Source organism: Paroedura picta, chromosome 1 (assembly GCF_049243985.1).
Source record: "Paroedura picta isolate Pp20150507F chromosome 1, Ppicta_v3.0, whole genome shotgun sequence".
NCBI classification, from domain to species: Eukaryota; Metazoa; Chordata; class Lepidosauria; order Squamata; family Gekkonidae; genus Paroedura; species Paroedura picta.
In genome coordinates this window covers 112,457,301-112,477,079 of record NC_135369.1, presented here as the reverse complement: position 1 = coordinate 112,477,079, position 19,779 = coordinate 112,457,301, and the positions used below count along the sequence as shown (strand labels likewise).

Sequence of the window (19,779 nt, the reverse complement as noted above, 5' to 3'; positions counted from 1 at the left end):
AGGAACCCCTTCAAGGATTGCCGCCTTGATGTGGTGGCTTGCGTAGCTCAGTGAAGCTGTGAGCTATGCTGTGTAGGGCCAGCCAAGACAGACAAGGTCATAGCTGAGAGCTCTGACAAAAGGTGATCCACTGGATAAGGAAATGGCAGTATCTTTGCGATTAAAACTATGGACAGGTTCAAAATGCAAAACGATATGACGCCGGAATATGAACCCCTTAGGTCGGAAGGTGTCCAATATGCTATTGGGGATGAGCAGATGACTAGTACGAGTAGCGCCAGAATGAATGAAGCAACTGGGCTAAAGCAGAAAGGACGCTCAGTTGTGGAGGTAACTGGTGGCGAAAAAACAGTCAGATGCTGTAAAGATTTTTATTCCATAGGAATCTGGAACATCAGATCCATGAATCAAGGCAAGCTGGACATGGTCAAACAAGAGATGACAAGACTGAACATCGACATTTTAGGAATCAGTGAACTAAAATGGACAGGAATAGGTGAATTTAATTCAGATGACCATCAGGAATAATACTATGGGCAAGAATCTCTAAGAAATGGAGTAGCCTTCATAATAAAAGAGTAGGAAAAGCAGTATTGGGATACAATCCCCAAAATGACAGAATGATCTCAGTTCGAATCGAAGGCAAACCATTCAACATCACAGTAATCCAGGTCTATGCCCCAACCACTGCTTCTGAAGAGGATGAAGTTGATCAGTTCTATGAAGCCCTACAACACCTTCTAGAAGCAACGCCAAAAAATGATGTGCTTATCATCATGGGGGATTGGAATGCTAAAGTAGGAAGCCAAAAGATTACCGGGATAACAGGCAAGTTTGGCCTTGGAGTACAAAATGAAACAGGGCACAGGCTGGTAGAATTTTGTCAAGAGAATACAATGGTCATAGCAAACACTCTTTTCCAACAACCCAAGAGATGACTCTACACATGGACAACACCAGACGGTCAACACAGAAATCAGATTGACTATGTGCTCTGCAGCCAAAGATGGAGAAGTTCTATACAGTCAGTAAAAACAAGACCAGGAGCCAATTGTGGTTCAGATCAGAGGGAGGACCAGAGATCTCTTCAAAAAAATTGGAGATATGAAGAGAACATTTCATGCAAAGATGGGTATGATAAAGGACCAAAATGGTAGGGACCTAACAGAAGCAAAAGAGATTTTTAAAAAATGGCAAAATTATACAGAAGAACTATACAAGAGCGAGCTTAACATCCCTGATAACCATGATGGGGTACTCACTGACCTGGAGCCAGACATCTTGGAATGTGAAGTCAAATGGGCCTTAGGAAGTCTGGGCAACAATAAAGCTAGTGGTGGTGACAGCATTCCAGTTGAACTATTCAAAATCTTAAAAGACGATGCAGTAAAAGTGCTACACTCAATATGCCAGCAAATTTGGAAAACTCAACAGTGGCCACAGGATTGGAAAAGGTCAGTTTACATTCCAATCCCAAAGAAGGGCAATGCCAAAGAATGTTCAAACTACCGCACCATTGCACTCATTTCTCATGCTAGCAAAGTTATGCTCAAAATCCTACAGGCTAGGCTCCAGCAATATGTGGACCGAGAACTTCCAGAAGTACAGGCAGTATTTCAAAGAGGCAAAGGAACTAGAGATCAAATTGGCAACATATGCTGGATCATGGAGAAAGCTAGGGAGTTCCAGAAGAACATCTACTTCTGCTTCATTGACTATGCTAAAGCCTTTGATTGTGTGGAGCACAACAAATTGTGGCAAATTCTTAAAGAGCTGGGAATACCAGAGCATCTTATCTGTCTCTTGAGAAACCTATATGCAGGAAAAGAAGCAACAGTGAGAACCGGGCATGGAATCAAAGATTGGTTCAAAATTGAGAAAGGAGTTCAGCAAGGCTATATACTGTCACCTTACCTATTTAACTTGTATGCGGAGCACATCATGAGAAAGGCGGGGTTAGATGAGTCACAAATTGGGATCAAGATGGCAGGGAGAAATATTAACAACCTCAGATATGCAGATGATACCACTCTAATGGCAGAAGAGGAACTAAAGAGCCTGTTGGTGAGGGCGAAGAAGGAGAGTACAAAAGTTGGCTTGAAACTCAACATCAAGATAACAAAGATCATGGCACCCGGCCCTCCCAATTCCTGGCAAATAGATGGGGAAGAAATGGGGGTAGTGACAGATTTTATTTAAATAAATAAAATATGTCACTACCTCCATTTATTCTCCTCGGCTCCAATATCGCTGCAGATGGGGAGTGCAGCAAAGAAATTAAATGACGCTTGCTCCTGGGGAGGAAAGCTATGGCAAATCTAGACAGCATCCTAAAAAGCAGAGACATCACCCTGCCAACAAAAGTGCGTCTAGTCAAGGCTATGGTATTCCCAGTTGCAATGTATGGCTGTGAAAGTTGGACCATAAGGAAGGCAGAGCGGCAAAGAATTGAGTCTTTTGAACTTTGGTGCTGGAGAAGACTTTTGCGAGTCCCTTGGACTGCAAGGTGACCCTGCCTGCTCCTTAGAAGGCCACATCCTGAAGATGAAACTCAAATACTTTGGCCACCTCATGAGAAGGAAGGACTCCCTAGAGAAGAGCCTAATGCTTGGAGCGATTGAGGGCAAATGAAGAAGGGGACGACAGAGAATGAGGTGGCTGGATGGAGTCACTGAAGCAGTTGGTGCAAACTTAAATGGACTTTGAGGAATGGTGGAGGACAGGAAGGCCTGGAGCATGATTGTCCATGGGGTCACGATGGGTTGGGCAGGACTTCACACCTAACAAAAAGATTAGGAAAAGTTGGGTATAAAAACCTCATCATAAGAATTAGCTTTTTTTACCTGATTTCAGTCCCTAAATGACAAATGTTGGTCTATTTTGGTCCTATGAAATGAAAAAAAGATGTTTCACTGATCTTTAGTGCTGGAGAAGATGCAACTTAGTTCAAAATATATAAAAGATGTAAAAATCAATATTGACTAGTAAGCTGGCTACTTCAAAACTACAGGGAGCAAGATTCCTTTCTAATACAAATGCTTTAATTGGTTCAGAAAGAGAGCAGTTTAACAACTAAGGGTGCAAACTTCACCACCAATTATATGTGCCAAAATATAATGAGCACAGTAGACTCAAGCATTTTAATAGGCACAGTTAACCAAGAACTTATGACTTCCAAAGGTTTTGACAAATGGTTATAATAGGCATTTCTTTAAAGCTTAATCTGTGGTGGTGCAGAAAATATAATCTCTCTCAAATCTCTAGGTGTAGTCCAAGATGTAAATTTGTCTTAATTAGATTAACCACCATTCAATTACATAACAAGTCATTTGATTTGCTGATCAAGTGCACGTCAGCAACCATTTTCATAGCGAAATTCATGAATGAGTCACAATTTTGTTTTTGTTTGAGTAACTCCCTAACTGTTTAAAATGAATTTACAAATGCCACAGCAATTATCTTACAATAGTAAAAAAAATAAACTTTATTTTACTCGAAGAAGAAGAAGAGTTGGTTCTTATATGCCATTTTTCTCTACCCGAAGGAGGCTCAAAGCGGCTTATAGTCGCCTTCCCTTTCCTCTCCCCACAACAGACACACTGTGGGGTGGGTGAGGCTGAGAGAACCCTGATATCGCTGCTCGGTCAGAACTTTTTTATCAGGGCCATGGCTAGCCCAAGGTCACCCAGCTGGCTGCATGTGGGGGAGTGCAGAATCGAACCCGGCATGCCAGATTAGAAGTCTGCACTCCTAACCACTACACCAAACTGGCTCTCAAACCATAAATGCAGTTGTGTCATCCATGTGAGTCAGCTAGAGAGTATAATCCCACTGGGGATACAAGTCAAGAAAAGTTAGAGAGTAGATTGTGAGGTCATCTGGCATCTATTTACCAAGAAACAACTTACATGTGTATGGGGGGAGGGTGTTAGTCTGCCTGCTATTTTCTACCTGTCAGTAGTCTGTATCAGTCTGTCAAGGACAATAATGTTATCACACAGTAGACGACGTTATGTGAGGAAATTAGTGTCCCCTCCCCCATCGTCCTCCTACATTTCCAAAGTAGGTCCACAGACTACGAACTGTGGGGCAGTGGGTCTACAGAAACATTGACATTGGCAAAAGGACTACATTCATCAATTATCCACACTTTATGGTTTAGATACCAACTTTATTCTTGTTTCCACAGTGTTAAGTCAACTGCTGCTTCATTACCAGTTTCAACTTGCCATTACATTTAAATATCTTTTACTTTAATGAGTTTTTAAAAATATTACCCAAAAGGCCCTATGTTATTGACACTGTTTCTGTAAGTCTTTCAGCACAATGGACTAATTCAAATACTGGATGGTATATTAACTAAATTATATTAAGCACAGTGGTCCTGTAGCACAGTTTTACCAATAAAACAGGGAATTTGTTCATGGTTCATTAACATTATATTAGAACTTATTCAGGTAATGAGTAATTAATGAATTACTTATACTCTCGTAAAGAAGACAGAATTACCTATGATAGATCGTTGTTAGTGTTCATTTGTTAAAGTCTTAAAACAGACTAATTATTGTTTCATAGTCAAAGGCAGCCTTTGTTCTCATTTAAAAATTAGTAAGGAAGAAATCTGTAGTACTTCAAGAAATCTACACATTTTTTAAAAACTACAGTCGTCACAATTCTAACATTTACAAGCTCATATTTTCTGACTACTTACACTAGTGACCAAACAGTGCATCATCCCACTGTATGTAGCAGATACTCTTTTTCTTTGGTTTCAAATATAGACACATTGCTAGTTCTTGAAACTCTTAAAAACATTTATCAAAAGCTAGTGTCACACTAGCATACTTGAACCAGGAAAACTTGCTTCAAATTCCTATCTGGAATTAAACACATTGGGTTTCTTTGAATTAGCTTGTCTTTCAAACTCACCTTACCTCAGGATGTCATTGTGGAAATGTGAAGAAATGTATGTACATGGTATGTATGCTAATATGTTACGGTATCATGGACTCTTGGCATAACATGGAGAAATGATTTTTCATGTGGCTTCAGAAGACATTTTAAAACATTTCCTGGAGAATTCTGCTTAATAGAGCTACTAACCCCCAGTTAGGTCTCAAGAGTTCTCCCTAAATAAAACTGAACACCAGTCTACAGTTCTCCTGTAGACTGGCAACCTTATACCCGTGAAGTATTTGGATATAACAAATGTTCCTGTGGTTAAAGGACAAACGGTTGACTACTGTGTGAAACTCTCAACATACATGGTTATGATGTTACTCCTAAAGTGAGAGTTCCTTTAATGGAAATTGCTCAGAAGTAATGTGTATGGTTTTCTTACATGATGTTACTTCAGTCCTACATTAGGGTCTATACAGGATCTTTTCTGAGGTGATAACAAAGCTGCTTTCTTGCATTCAGACAAGCATCAGGCAAATTAGATCATAGAAATAAGCATGGCCTCAATTACAGCATTCTCTAACCATATCCTCCAAAATCTCCTGTTCAGGGTTGATACATTTTAATTGCAGTGTCTGGCTAAGTGGCAATTCAATGAGGTATTTAATTCTTTAAGTGATAATGCTTAACATGACTCCTGATATGAAAACCTTCATTCTATTTCTTTTGGTTAAGTGGTCAAACGAAATTTACAAGACCAACCTCTGTTTCATTCTGTGGCTAATAATGCCAGCAAGGTTATAGAACCTACAAAAGTATCCTGCATTTTTTCTGCTTCACAAAAAAAACCAATTGGTTTCAAAAGATTAGCTTTCTATGCAAAACCAGAGATACCAGGAACAGCTTAACACCTGTTTCAGTACCTTTCCTTGTATTTGCATTTTAATTTGGCATTCTTTAGCTCAATCATCCTATTGCAAGGATTTGGAGTTAGTCGCATGATACCTTACAATTACAGTCATGTTTGTTTGTTTTTTGGCTGGGCTGTGGAATGTATAGAAAAGACAGCCTGTTAGGGAAAGTTATAAGCTGCATGCAAGACTCTTCAACTGAGGCAAGTGAACCTAGTGATAGTAGATATGCAGTGTTAAGCTTATCTCCAGCAACTGTGCAAAAAGGGCCTTAAATCACATACAAGATTAAGAAGGGAGAGAGTTAAGAGGGTCATGACCCAGGAATAAGTGATCATGTTAATAAACCCTTCCCCCAATACAACCTTGTGCAGTCTTTTTTCACTCAAAGAGCTGCCACTCATGCAGCTCAGTTGTGTTCACCAAGTCTTCAAGACTGTCACTTACAATGAATTCTCAGAGACTTTGATTTTTCCCACAAGGAAATAAGTTTCACAATTAACAATTACTTCATAGTTTAGAAACTTGTGCCACAGATTGTAATAAAAATATTTGGGCTTACAAAAGCTGGTTCATATTTCAAATTGAAATTCTTCTAATAAGAATAACTAACTTGGGGAAAAAATTATTCAAGCCATGTTGGTCTGAAGTAGCACAACGAAATTTGAGTCCACTGGCACTTTTAAGATCAACAAAGATTTCTTCAAGGCATGTGCTTTCGTGTGCATACACTCTTACTCAGACAAGGCAGAAGAGTGCACGCACTCAAAAGCTAACACCCTGAATAAATCTCTGTTGGCCTTAAAGGTGCTACTGGACTTATATTTTGTTGGGGGGAAATGGTGGCTGTTAAATTCAATCCACAGGCCCATTTGTGTCTAATTTTTCAATTAGAAAAATGACAAAATCTTGGCTTTAAAAACCTACTTTATTATTTACTAGCATAGCAAAAGATACTACAATTACATAATTGGTTTTAAAAAGTAACTTTTTAAAAAGTTTCTATTTGCAACTTTTTTGCTATTCACCCATTAAAAATAATTATCATATTTGAACACATAACATTTAAATGTTTATATCTAATATTTAATAATATTCTGTCCCTACTGTGAAATATCACATGAATCTCTGCTGGAAATTTGTACTTCCTGGAATGTTGTGGCCAGATATAATAAAAGTGGGAGGAGCATTCCATTAAGCACATCTAGCTTCCATTCATTAAAAGAGTGACTTATTACCTCTTCCTATCTTTTGACTCCTGCGTCATCTTGGCACACATACCCTAACCTATCACCAAATGTAAAATTCATACAAAATATAAACTGAAGGGCTGTGTGACATTCATTTTCACGTAAAAGACTACGACAGGACGAAGAGAGAACAGCAGCGCTAAATGAGTAATCTCACAAAGAGAGGGACAAGACTCAATCCCCCCCCACACACACACACACAAACCTCTAACTACATCATACAAAAATCTTAATAGATACCTAGCTATTTTCAATTATATCCACAGATTGTGGAATCAACTTGTAAAAAAAAACATGTTTATATTCACATTTTGCTATTTGCTCCATATATCATTTTCCCCACACATTATTTTAACTTGTTCCATATCCAGCCACTTTCAATTCCCACAAGTGTTTTATACATTTGAGGAAAGGAATGAAGGCATAAGAAAGCCACTTGCAGTAGAGCCATTTTCACTCAGGTTTGTGGAGCATATTTTGACCAAATATTAATACAATACACTGCATAACATGCAAAAAAAAATCAGCACTGATTATCATATACCTAGCAGCCCTTCCTATATTGAAAACAGACAATTAATTCAAGACATAATCTAGAGATTACATACAATTTCAATTAACCTACTGGCAAGGCCCATCAAAAGGATACTGAAATTGCATCCGGTAGGCTAAGATTATTAAAGATGTTAATTAAATGATGATCAGGACAGTCAACATGTACAGGGAATCTGATAATGTTAACACAGAATACTAAACAAGAATGATAACCAAGTTTCTATTATCAGTGGAAGAGAGAGATAAAGAAACCAATTATGATACACAATAAATGAGGGTGACCAATATATGCAACCTGCCACTATACTAACACAGGGCAAGTGTAAACACAGCTAGGCACTTACATAAAGTTACATATAGCATTATATACAAGTTATATGTTATTTTGTGCTTGACAATCTTATGTATTCATCTGATTTACCAGAAGGGAAACAAGGAGTGACAAATAGTAAACATGTTATATTCCATATCTTGAGTGCTTCAACACCAGTAAATTAAGGACAAAGCAATGTAAGCAAGGCAAAAAGAAAAGACAGAACAAAAATTACACAAAGTTATCAGGGATAGCAAGGAATATCTGTAAACAAATGTTCGGGGATCATGCAACTTCAGATCCTTGTAGCGGCACCCAAAAACGGTAACTTTTTTGTTTCCTTCCAAATCAAAATATGAACCAGTAAGTGAGCCATTAGAACTTTAGAACAATAAAACATCTTGCACAACCTAGAAAACAGTTCTAGCTCACTCAAGGGTTCACCTACCAAGTAAAGGGCGGGGGGGGGGGGGGGGAATCACAAGCCTTGGGGAACCTTAATGCTGGAAGTCTGGAAGATAAGCACCTAAGAGACATGGTCTGTTTGTTTTTGTTTTGCTCCAGCAACCCCTAGTACTGCTTTTTTTCTTGCAATCTCTCCCAGCAGGCAGTTACTCTCAGTTCTAAATCATGAAACCCCGTAGAAGCTTAAAATACAGCTGCATTACTTCTTCCCTTGGGGAGATGGAGGAACCAGTCCTAATAAACAGCATTTGAGTGAAAAGGCCATGTACAGAGACCACAGAGTTGGCAGCATTCTGACTATTACAGCCACAAATGAGGTGTGATGGTAAACATGCATTAATGAGGTGGTTAGTCAATACTGTATATGGCACAGGAAACACATAAAAATGTTGAATACAGCTGCTACTTCTCCCCTTTGCCATATTATTGAAAAATTAAAGGTGACACAGAACAAAGTTTCACAGCCTTACATTAGGAAGAAAAATAGCTGTGTTACTGTGGTCAATATTTCTAATGTATATATTTTATATTATTGCAATGTATTCTTATTTTATCAGATTCTGTACACCCATCTTAAACTTGGAAAGGCAATACACCAATTTTAAAATAAATCAAGAAGAACAAAGGACACATGCACCTACCTGCCATTTACCATTTTTAACATACAATAAAAAGTGATATTGCCAATTTTGGAAATTAGGGGCAATTAGAATCCCAGCAGCATTCCCATTCAAACATCAATTTACAGAGATATTCTGCTAAAATGGAAAAATAGTGCGTCTTTCAAAGTTAATCTTCTAAATGCTGCTTAATACCCATTGGTGCTGGAAGGGAACCATTCCATGCAGTCTGAATGGTGCTGCTACTGTACAATTAGAAGGGCATGCAATATAGTTGGGAAGCAGTGGTTCAAGTTTCACTTGTTCTTCTGCAGAACATACAACACTGCCAGTGTACTGCGAGCAGCCCATGTTCAGTGAGATGCAGGCATGTTAAACTGAGAATGGTATTCAGATTCTGCATGAGTGAGCTCAGCCACTAGATCAGGCTATAGGAAGTGGTTAAATCCAATACTTTGTCTGGGATTTGTGAGCAGGGCCCTTGAACTGGATAAGCAGGTTTGTTGGGAGTTTCTGCATTTCGTTGTGTTGCTGTCAACTTGCTTCTTTTTTCCCCTCCCCAAACCAGCCCTGCTAAAACCTTCAGATGACTTCCCTGGGCTTCTCTTAATCACTGCCTTTGCACAAGCAAGGCTGAACTAAAAGGAAAGCAAGGGCAGCTTGCAAAGAATCAGGCGGTCGGTCACAGACACCAAAAGTTCTTGACGTCCAGGCAAGCAGAGCCTGCGCGTCCCCGGCAGCTCCGCCCCGCTATTCACCCAGGTAAAGTCGCTGCCTCTGAGGTTAACCAGCCGAGATCAGTCCCGCTGCCAAAAGTTAGCCCAACGCTAAGTAAATAGAAGAAAGCAAGAATCGGCCTCTCGCTGCTGGGCGCAGCCTGTTTGCTTTAGAAAACCCACATCACACAGCTCTCAATTCATTAACTCTTTCGCGACCACGTCGCCGCTTTTGAAAGAGACGACTAAACTTGCGGGGGGGGGGGGGGAGGGGGAGGAGAGCCGATCGCGCCTTAAGAGAATCTCTTCCCCCATCCTCGATTCCGACCGCTCGTGAATTGCAGTCCGGTTTTTACCCACCGCTGTTGCCTGCGCTTTGGGGAAACCTTTCAGAGCGGCCGTTGTGCGCGCCGTTATCGCCCTACTCTCGTCGACCCGAGCTCGGTGCACTTCAACGAAAGAGAAACAGGCACAACTTCCACAATGGAAGAGGCGAAGGCGATGCAAGCACGACCTGGAAAGCTGACCAGAAAGAGGGGCCGAGGAGTGGCCTCAGGAGACCCTGCAAAGCGGGCAGCCGCCAAGGAGGTCTTCCCTTGCAGATATGTCCAGGCAACAAGACCCCCCCTTTGCAAAAGCCGCCGCCACCCCTTCCGCGCGTGAAATGGGGGGGGGGGAGTGCTTTCGAACGATCTGCCGCTTGCCCAGCTCCATGGCTTTCCCCCTTCCAAAGACCCATGATCCCGAAACCTCTCAGGCCGTTGCCCCAATATTCCCGAGCGGAGCACCGAGCCTTTCGGCAGCCTGGGGCTCCTGGGAAAGGGGGCCCTGCTCCTCCAAGGCGCCTCGGGCCCAGAGGAGGGGGGCCGGTCCACGAGGACGTTTGGGCTGAGCCAGGTCGGCAGCAAAGAAGCGCCCGCCCGCGAAGTTTCGAGCCTGGCGTGGGACCCTGAGCGCCTTCTCTCTCGGCCCATCCCCCAGGCCCCCCACGAGTCTAAAGGGGGGGCGGGAGTCGAAGGAAGGGCTGCCGAGCGGAAGGGGGGCGCCTCCAACGCAGCCGCCGCTTACCTGCCGAGAACTGGCCCCGGGCTGCTCCGAGAAAGGCAGCCGAGGGGGCGACGAAAGAGGCGAGCGCCGCCAGGAAACCGACTGCTCCGGCCCCCGGAGCCATGGTGGCGACTTTGGAGAACTTTTGCAAGGAGTCTCCGTTTCTCCGCCGCAGCCGCCAACAAACGCTCGCCTCCCTTGGCCGCGCCGGCTCCTCCAGCTGCCCTGAGAAACTCCCTCCGCAACAGTTTCCCTGCCGCCGCCGCCGTCCTCCGCGGCGGCTGACCTGGGAAGCTTCCCCGAGGGGCAAGTGGAGTCCCGAACCAGCCGCTCCCGTCCTCGGCGCGAGCGGCTCCTCTCGCTCCGGAGTTACTTTGCTAATCAGCGAGTGGCGAAGGGAGGAGCCGAGCGCGCGCGTCAAGCCCTCCGGTGCTCAGCGCTCGGCTGAGGGAATGAGGGACTCCTTTCGGCCGGGAGTCCAAGACCGGGCAGAGCTGTGCCCGCCAGCGCCTCCTGCTGCTCTCGCGCGGAAAGGCGGTCCAGTTGTGGGTGGGGGGAGGGGGTGCTCAGTGGCTGCCTTGACTGCTAGAACCGAGTCTCTCCCGCCCTCCCTCCGGCTCTCTCGGCAAGGGTCCTTTGGCAGCCAGAGAGACAAGAGCCGTGCGTGAGTGTGAAGCCTCCGAAGAAGAAAGGGAAGCGGCTGGAACTGGAGGGGGAAGGAGGGCCGCGGGGTGGATAGGGATTCACGTTTTTTTAATCGGGGAAACCGGGGGGGGGGGGGCGGCGAGGCGAGGGAGGAAGGAAAGTTGAAATCTGAAAACCCGCAGCGATGGAGTATTTGCCTTGTATCGATTTCTTCCGCCAACGTTTGCGATTTTACGAAGGTTTTCTTGACAGTCAGAGAGCGGCTAACAAAAGCCACTACTCCCCGAGGGAGGCCGGGATTTTAGTCACACAGCTCAGCCTTCCGCCAGGCTACCCAGGAGCAAGTGCCGCTCGTTCACAGACAAGCCGCGTTGAAAGCGGCTTCCTCCTCATTTCGGGTGCGTGCCAGTCCTGCATAGAGACACTCGAGGGCTGCGCTGTAAGTTGGCGTCTTGAGCCGCGCAATCCTTGCGCTTCCCCCGTTCCTCTTTCCTGCCCGAGCCCTGCGGCTGCCTTTAAGCCTCTGCTGCACCCTGGGGGCTTGGCTCTCCCGAGCGGGCAAAGGTGCACTTGTTGAATGGCTGCCGCTCGGGAGGCTGGGAGAGGCGGCTGTCCCGGGGGCCCAGAGAACGAGGCGCTCCAGTCAGTTCCCCGTTTGTTCGAGTCGCGGTGTGAGCTCTGGGTCAGGAAGGCTACTCAGTCTCCGAGTGTGGCTGTAGGCAGGCATCTTGCCTGGATCCCAGTCTTTCAAAGCTGACATCCGCAAAAGCCCCGCTAATTGGAAGGGTCGCTGCATTTTAAGTGGTTTATAGGCTGGGAATGGCAAGGTGGGGGGAAATGGGACAGATAGGACTAAATATACTCAAGGAGGCCTTGGTAGCAGAAGAAAGGTGCTTGGGCTTGTGGTCCAATAGAAGGGCACGAGCTACTGATATCAGATCGCTAAACTGGTAGACTGCTCCTGTGCTTGGTTACTCAGAAGTATCTCCCGCTGAGTTTGTTGGCTTTACTGCTTCGTTTAGGACTGTAGACATGCAGTCCAGCGCTGTTGATGCTCTTTTTATTTGTGTGCCCTGTTGCGCAGACATTATAGTTGAACGGCTTAGCTAATATGCCACTTTTCTGAACATAATTTCAGTGGGATTCCTACATAGATGTGTAGCCCAGTCATGCATATTGATCCAAATGGATTCAGAGGGGCTTATTCCCAAACGAGTGTGCCTTGGAATGCTTCTGACATACTTCAAGGGATCTTAACTGACAGGTGTTGCATAGGGGCTAGATTGCTAGGTATAAATGCTGCCCATTCAGGCTGAAAATAAATGTTCACTCCTCTGTATTAAGTAACGTTAAGCCAAATGAAATAAGAATATTCATATACTGAGAAATGCTATATAAATTAATTGGACTTGGAAGCTAAGCAGATAGCCCTGGTTAGTATTTGAGGTGGGAAACCACCAAGACAGAAGCAGACAATGGTAAACCACCTTTTAACATCTCTTACCTTGGAAACCCTACTGCAGTCTTTTTCAACCTTTTTACCTGAATCATTCTTCAAAATTCGAGAAACCCTGTAAGTGATGCCCACGGGAACACCTTCCTGCCACACCCCCAGAAATCACATGTCACCGGAAGTGACATCATCCAGATAATCCCACTGGATGTGACATCACCAAGCCACTCCCACAGCTCAGGAAGTGACCACATATAAATATTTTCAGCTGATTTGTGAACAGAACCATACCTGCACTTGGGGCTGGCTACCACTTTGCTCTTCTTCACCAAAGGGAACATGCAGAAACAGGGCTGGGGCAGGGCTATGCCACTCTATTACCTCTGCCCCCTGAACATGAGAAACAGGGACACTTTATCACCCATGCATGCCAGAAACAGGACCAGAGCAGGCCTATGCCATTTTGTCACCCCACCCCAACACCAAGAACAGTACCAGGGCAGCTCTATACTACTCTGTAGCCCCCCCCCCCCAATGCCGGAAACGGCCCAGCGGCCTGCTCCACGGGGCCAGGGACAGGTTTAGGACAGGCCTATGCCTCTCTGTTGCCCCCTTTGTGAAGTTGTTAAAAAGAGAGTACATACCTTGCAGGACTCCCATATATGGTCATATCACTCAATTTTTAAAATTAAAAATATATCTAAAATTAATTAACTCCCCACACAATTGGCTGAGAAAGCTTGTCCTGACTGCAAGTCAATGACAAGGTGGAGGAGCATTTTTGTAACTGGAACTGATAACATCAGTGTGTTCAGAATCCAGCGTCTTTGCCACAGTCAAGCCTGTTGCATCCAGGAATGCAACAGGCACTAGCGGGCCACGCAGTCCGAGGGGGCTTCACATACCTGAAGCACTGGCGGCACGGTGGTCAAGTGGGGCGCAGCACTGGCTGGAAGCCATGGAACTTCCCTATTGGTGGTCAACCCAACGCGTGCCATCAGAGGCCACTGGGGGGTGGGGCGATGCTGGGGGGCTGCTGGGGGGTGGGGCGATGGGTGCGCTGGCGGTTGGGCGAGCATGGCCTCTGGCAGGTGGGTCAAGCTGCAGCAAAGGTACAAAGCTGCAGGAGCGCTCTCCCTGCCGGCTAAGAAGCATCTGGCCGCGTTGGTTGAGTGGGCTGCAGCACTGGTGGCAGTGGACCATGCCTGCTGGTGGTTGTGGTTGGCCCAGCGCGTGCTGTCGGAGGTGGCAGGCTCGTTGCCGAGTGGGGTGACTGGTGTGCTGGCAGCTGGGACAGCATGGCCACTGGCAGGTGGGTTGAGTGGTGGTGAAGGCGTGGAGTCATGGGAGCACTTTCCTTGCCAGCCAGGAAGCATCCGGCGGTGAGGCTGGACAAGCGCCTTGTGCCTGGTTTCTGAAGGCAAGCGCTCCAGGGGGCTGCCCAATCCGGGCACGCCCAGGATTGGTCCGTGGTGGTGGAAGCGCAGGCTGGATACCCAGAGTTGTCCCAGACAGCGCTCCGACTAGGCTGTCTTGTCACAAACATTAGTGCCAGCTTATGGTTAGGATATGACTAAGTCCCTTTGTGCTCAGTGGAACTGATGTCTCAGTAAACATATTAAGATGGTGACTTATAGCTGCTATCCTGAGTGTGCTTCCTAGAGAGCAAGTCCCACTGAACCCAGTGGGCTTTCCTTCTGAGTAAACATGCTTACATTGCACTGCATAATCCCAATGCTGAAAGCGGTTTCCACATCAATTGCCCTTTATCACTGTCCTGTTAGATTCACTTGGTTTCCATATTACCTAGTAGGTGTTCCACCATTTTCCATGTGTTTGACTTTTAATGCACTATAAAGTATGACCTCTACATGACATTACTCAGTGGATGCCTTGTCACTTACTCTAATGGGGCTATATACAGCCCTTAAAATGATGCATAAAAAGAACAAACATTGGCATCTGAATTAAAGATGAATGCAGTTCTTCTGTATCCCCTTAATAGAATTTTCTCCCCTTAGATATCTGAATAGATGAAAATCTATAACCAGAGATATGCGGGGGGGGGGGGGGGCGTAAAGCTTTTTACATGCTTTTGTGGGTTGAACTTTGTTTTTCCTTTCTTTGCTTTTTTAAAGAAGGGAACTTTGGTGTCTTGAACAAACTTGCATAACAAGAGGAAATATATATAATATTCATATAATTTTTCTAAATTTTAAGAATAAGTGCCTACAGTTTGTCAATCTTCCCAGTGTATTTACACTCATTGACCAGAACACTGGAATATGGAGCAAGTTTAGTTTTTGGTGAACATTTGCATAGAACTAGCATTGTTTATATATAAGTAATAATAATATGGCTACAGTTATTTTTTAATGAACACTGTAAACAGAGGGAAGGGACTGGTCATAGCCCTTAAAATAGCTTCTTTAGATCTGGTGAGAGAGAATATTGCCTATTGCCTAAGTATTAAAACAATCAAATACACATACATACATACATACATACATACATACATACATACATACATACATACATACGTATATTGTTGTTGTTGTTAGGTGCGAAGTCGTGTCCGACCCATCGCGACCCCATGGACAATGATCTTCCAGGCCTTCCTGTCCTCTACCATTCCCCGGAGTCCATTTAAGTTTGCACCTACTGCTTCAGTGACTCCATCCAGCCACTTCATTCTCTGTCGTCCCCTTCTTCTTTTGCCCTCGATCGCTCCCAGCATTAGGCTCTTCTCCAGGGAGTCCTTCCTTCTCATGAGGTGGCCAAAGTATTTGAGTTTCATCTTCAGGATGTGGCCTTCTAAGGAGCAGTCAGGGCTGATCTCCTCTAGGACTGACTGATTTGTTCGCTTTGCAGTCCAAGAGACTTGCAAGAGTCTTCTCCAGCACCAGAGTTCAAAAGCCTCAATTCTTTGACGCTCGGCCTTCCTTATGGTCCAACTTTTGCAGCCATACATTGCAACTGGGAATACCAAAGCCTTGACTAAACGCACTTTTGTTGGCAGGGTGATGCCTCTGCTTTTTAGGATGCTGTCTAGATTTGCCATAGCTTTCCTCCCCAGGAACAAGCGTCTTTTAATTTCTTTGCTGCAGTCCCCATCTGCAGTGATCTTGGAGCCCAGGAAAATGAAATCTGTCACTATCTCCATTTCTTCCCCATCTATTTGCCAGGAATTCAGAGGGCCAGATGCCATGATCTTTGTTTTCTTGATGTTGAGTTTCACGCCAACTTTTGCATATATATATATATATATATATATATATATATATATATATATATATATATATACACTAGTAAATAAGCCCGCTGCATGCTTAATGCAGTGGGCGCTAGCAGGGCTGGCGAGGCACGCTGGGGCTGGGGTGGCTCGGGCTGTGCAGTGTGGTCCAGTGGCGCAGCCTACCGTGGGGGCCACCTTGTGGGCACCGGAGCAGTTCTGTGGCCAGGTTGGGCAGCGGTTGGGTCGGCGGCGAGTTGGTCCGAGCAGCACTGGAGGGTGGGAGTCCGGGCGGGGCGCAGGGGCACAGGGCGGCGGTGCAGGCGAAGGCGCGGCAGCGTGTGGCGTCTGGCGCCACGGGTGGTGTCGCAGGGTGCTTCTGGCGAGGGGGAGGCATGGCACCGCCGGCAGGGCCACGGCAGCTGGCGGTTGGAGGGCGCGCCGCGAGGGAGTGGCCGTCCGGGCCGCATGGGAGAGTGGAAATGGCAGCGGGCGGTGTGAGGTAAGGAATCAGGAAGGGGGGCATGTCAGGAGGCGCGATTAGAAATTGCGGCGGTGAAGAAGAGGGCGGAGCTATGGCACTTAGATAGCTTGAATACTTCGAGCTCCTGTTCCACTGAGGGTCAATCGCTGCTGTGATTGACAGAATCGGGTTTTGGATACGCAAATCCACCTACCATCAACTCAGGAATTCCTTGTGAATCTCTGGGGCCTCTCTGTTCCGCAGGGAAATTAATATTCCCTGGAACGCAAGCTCAGTGTGCACAGGGTCCAGTAAGTGCCGTTCGCCATTTTAAAACTTTCATCTTTCCTTACAACTCTGCAATCTACACAGCTCTTACTCTAATCTTCAAAGCTAATTGGATTCCTCCTTGCAAGACTTTTGACTCATTACAACTCCGGAGTGAAAACAACTGGCAGACATCAGATCAAGCCTACAAACAGTGAGTGGGGGTTTCCCTCGGCACCTTCTCTTCTGGAACAAACTCTTGGCGTGCAAAGCTGCTTTCTTTAACTTAAGCAAGCTAGAGATACAGAAAGATATGTGAGAGAAGGTAAAGAAAGGAGTTAAGGTAGCCAGAATATCCCCTCGCCACTGCTTATAAATCGGAGATTGAAAAAATAGATACAAGAATCTCGCGAGAGCTGCTTGCCAGAACGAGAACTGGCTCGGAAAAGCTTCAACAGGTCATTAAAGCGACGGACGACAGCTGGTGAGACATTACTGTAATACCAAAACAGACTGTTGCTCTTCGTTTGGACACCGTAGGACCTCTACTGGTTATATGCAAAATTGCCTACAAAATGTCCATGCTAAAGAGATTTGCTTATCTACTGGAACTACAGACAGAAGACCTGAAAGCACATATAGATGGCTTGCTTAAAGATATGCTCAAGGAGTTCAAGGGTGGTAAGGAAGAAGTCTCTAACAGGAATGATAAATCAATAACAGTGGCTGATGACAGCTCTAAACAAGGTGAAGATATGCTCAAGGAGCTCAAGGGCGGCAAGGAAGAAGTCTCCAACAGGAATGATGAATCAATAACAGTGGCTGATGATAGCTCTAAACAAGGTGGAAAATTACCAGTAGAAGAGAAATTGGAAATTATGGAGATGGAAAAGGGGATGCTGGAGCTTTGCAGCCTAGATAAGGACTCCCTACCCAAGAAGACATACAGCCACTCCAAAACAACAGTATACAAGAACCAATCAAAAGATATATGGATCTGCTGTGAAAGTAATCGACTGAAAGGAGCTTCTTGGAAAAAAAACTGTACTGATATTGGAGCCCAGGAGGTACAACTGTTTCAAGATTCACCGATGTATACACCGAGGGAAAGACTACAACTCCACTCGAACATGGGTCAGTGGGAACAACAAGATGCGGCAGGCCTCGATATGAGACCCCCTTAAGCCTCCTCCTGCTTTCTTCAGTAGCCATATAGGCAAGCTGAATTTGAATTAACATATCTCTGTAGTGACTCTCAGCTTAAACTTAAAGCATAACTAACAGGAGGCAGCTAACTGAGGAGGTGTAAATGTAACTAACGAAGACCTTATTTTACAAACTAATGAAGACTCTATCTAATCATTTTTTGTATTTAATACTGTACACTTATATAGCTTACAACCTTAACAACCTATACATATATATATATTTCTTTTTCCATACAATTAAGTAGGCTTTTATTCTTTTGTTTTCTTTTCCCTAGTGGAAATGAGGATGGCTCTGAGACCACGTTAAGTACAAATTGTTTATGATTGTTAAAAGTGTTAAAAACTATGCAAACAAATGTTGAAACTTCTCTTTTTAAATGTGGTGGAAAGGTGAAAAACTTTATAAGCTTTGGGTAAAAGTCTATAATATTGTAGCCATGTGGAGTCTTATAATTTAAATGAAGAGAAGAGGCTTTTCAAGAACAATGGGGCTCTTATCTGATCTACCTAAGAAAATAAGTCAAAAGGGGATTGAAACGGGGTATCAAGTGTATCAATCGAAGAACATAATCTTTTTCTTTCTGTATCAATAATGTAGATTATTTGCATTGTATTATCTTTAAATATTACAAAAGGGGATTGAAACGGGGGACTAAATGTATCAAATGAAGAGCATAACCTTTCTTTTTCTGTATTAACAATGTAGATTGCCTGTACTTTATTATCTTTAATCTTGGAAAACAAAAATAAAAATCTTATTAAAAAAAAAAAAAAGAAAAAAAGAAATTGCGGCGGTAAGGGACCAATTGCGAGTCCTCGCTGTGCGCGGCTCGCAATTGGTCCCTTGCCACCGGACTGGCACTTGGAGGGCCCAACTGGCAGGCGCACAGCACCTGCCAATTGGGCCCTCCGAGTGTCAGTCCGGGGGAAGGAGCCTATGAGCACCCTTCCCCATCACGGACAGGGCCCACGCTGAGGGCCCTTAACCGATTATTTAATCCGCTCCGCTCGGATTAAAATAATAAAATAATATAAATTAAACATTTATCAGATTATAAATTTAATTTAGGTTTTAAAATCATCTAAAAGTTCCCCCCTCTTTAGAATTTAAACTCTTACTGAGGGATACTAGTCAGTGCTTAGGGGGGTTGGGATGGATTCCCAGGTAGGGAGGCCAGCACCTTCTTGATGTTATTTCCTGGCATCAACTACAGAAGCAAAGGCAGATCTTCTTCCCAAGTCCTGTTAAGCCATAGTTCCTCAATGATGTGCTAAAGAGACATCACCAGGGAGCTTTGGTGTCAGTCAGTGACATTCAGTTGTTTTCTTTATTTACCTGATCCTGTAGTGTAGGGCTCTTTGATGGGCATATTGGAAATTTGGAGAAAGGGTAGTAGTAGTTATCATGAAATGGCAAGTAAACACCAAATGAATCTCTGCAGGCTCAATAAACAGTTTAATGAGGGAACCTCCTAACAGAAATGTACTAATTTCCAGTGGCAATCGCCACTCCACATTCCTGGAGATGGAGAAAACACAGAGCATTTGCCATTGTATCCCATTGATTGTTACACTGTACACTGATGAAGTATATCGAAATAAGGGTAAAGTTTGTTATTTTGTTACATACATACATAAGACTTTGTTTCCAGCCATAGGTGATTACAATGCGATCAATATCATATCAGTTGATATCAGTTGATTGTTATTTTGTTGGAGATTGGCACATGTCTGT

At 44.4% G+C, this 19,779-nt stretch overlaps 1 protein-coding gene and 1 long non-coding RNA gene across 23 annotated transcripts in view; one reads left to right on the top strand and one right to left on the bottom strand.

Moving 5' to 3' along the window:
• Positions 1-11,166, bottom strand: part of PTPRK (protein tyrosine phosphatase receptor type K) — a 533,907-nt gene extending 522,741 nt beyond the window's left edge. For 5 of the 21 annotated variants that reach the window (XM_077353446.1, XM_077353455.1, XM_077353463.1 and 2 more), the window contains exon 1: positions 10,798-11,163. In XM_077353446.1, the coding sequence (XP_077209561.1) occupies positions 10,798-10,900 (103 nt within the window). In that variant the 5' untranslated portion in view covers positions 10,901-11,163. Of the gene's footprint in view, positions 1-10,797 lie in introns of all 21 variants that reach the window. The other 16 variants (XM_077353555.1, XM_077353536.1, XM_077353573.1 and 13 more) reach the window with 6 other exon arrangements.
• Positions 11,167-11,306: 140 nt separating this feature from the next.
• Positions 11,307-19,779, top strand: part of LOC143845308 (uncharacterized) — a 32,889-nt gene continuing 24,416 nt past the window's right edge. For both annotated transcript variants that reach the window (XR_013234356.1, XR_013234355.1), the window contains exon 1: positions 11,307-11,440. This is a non-coding gene — a long non-coding RNA (uncharacterized LOC143845308). The remainder of the gene's footprint in view (positions 11,441-19,779) is intronic.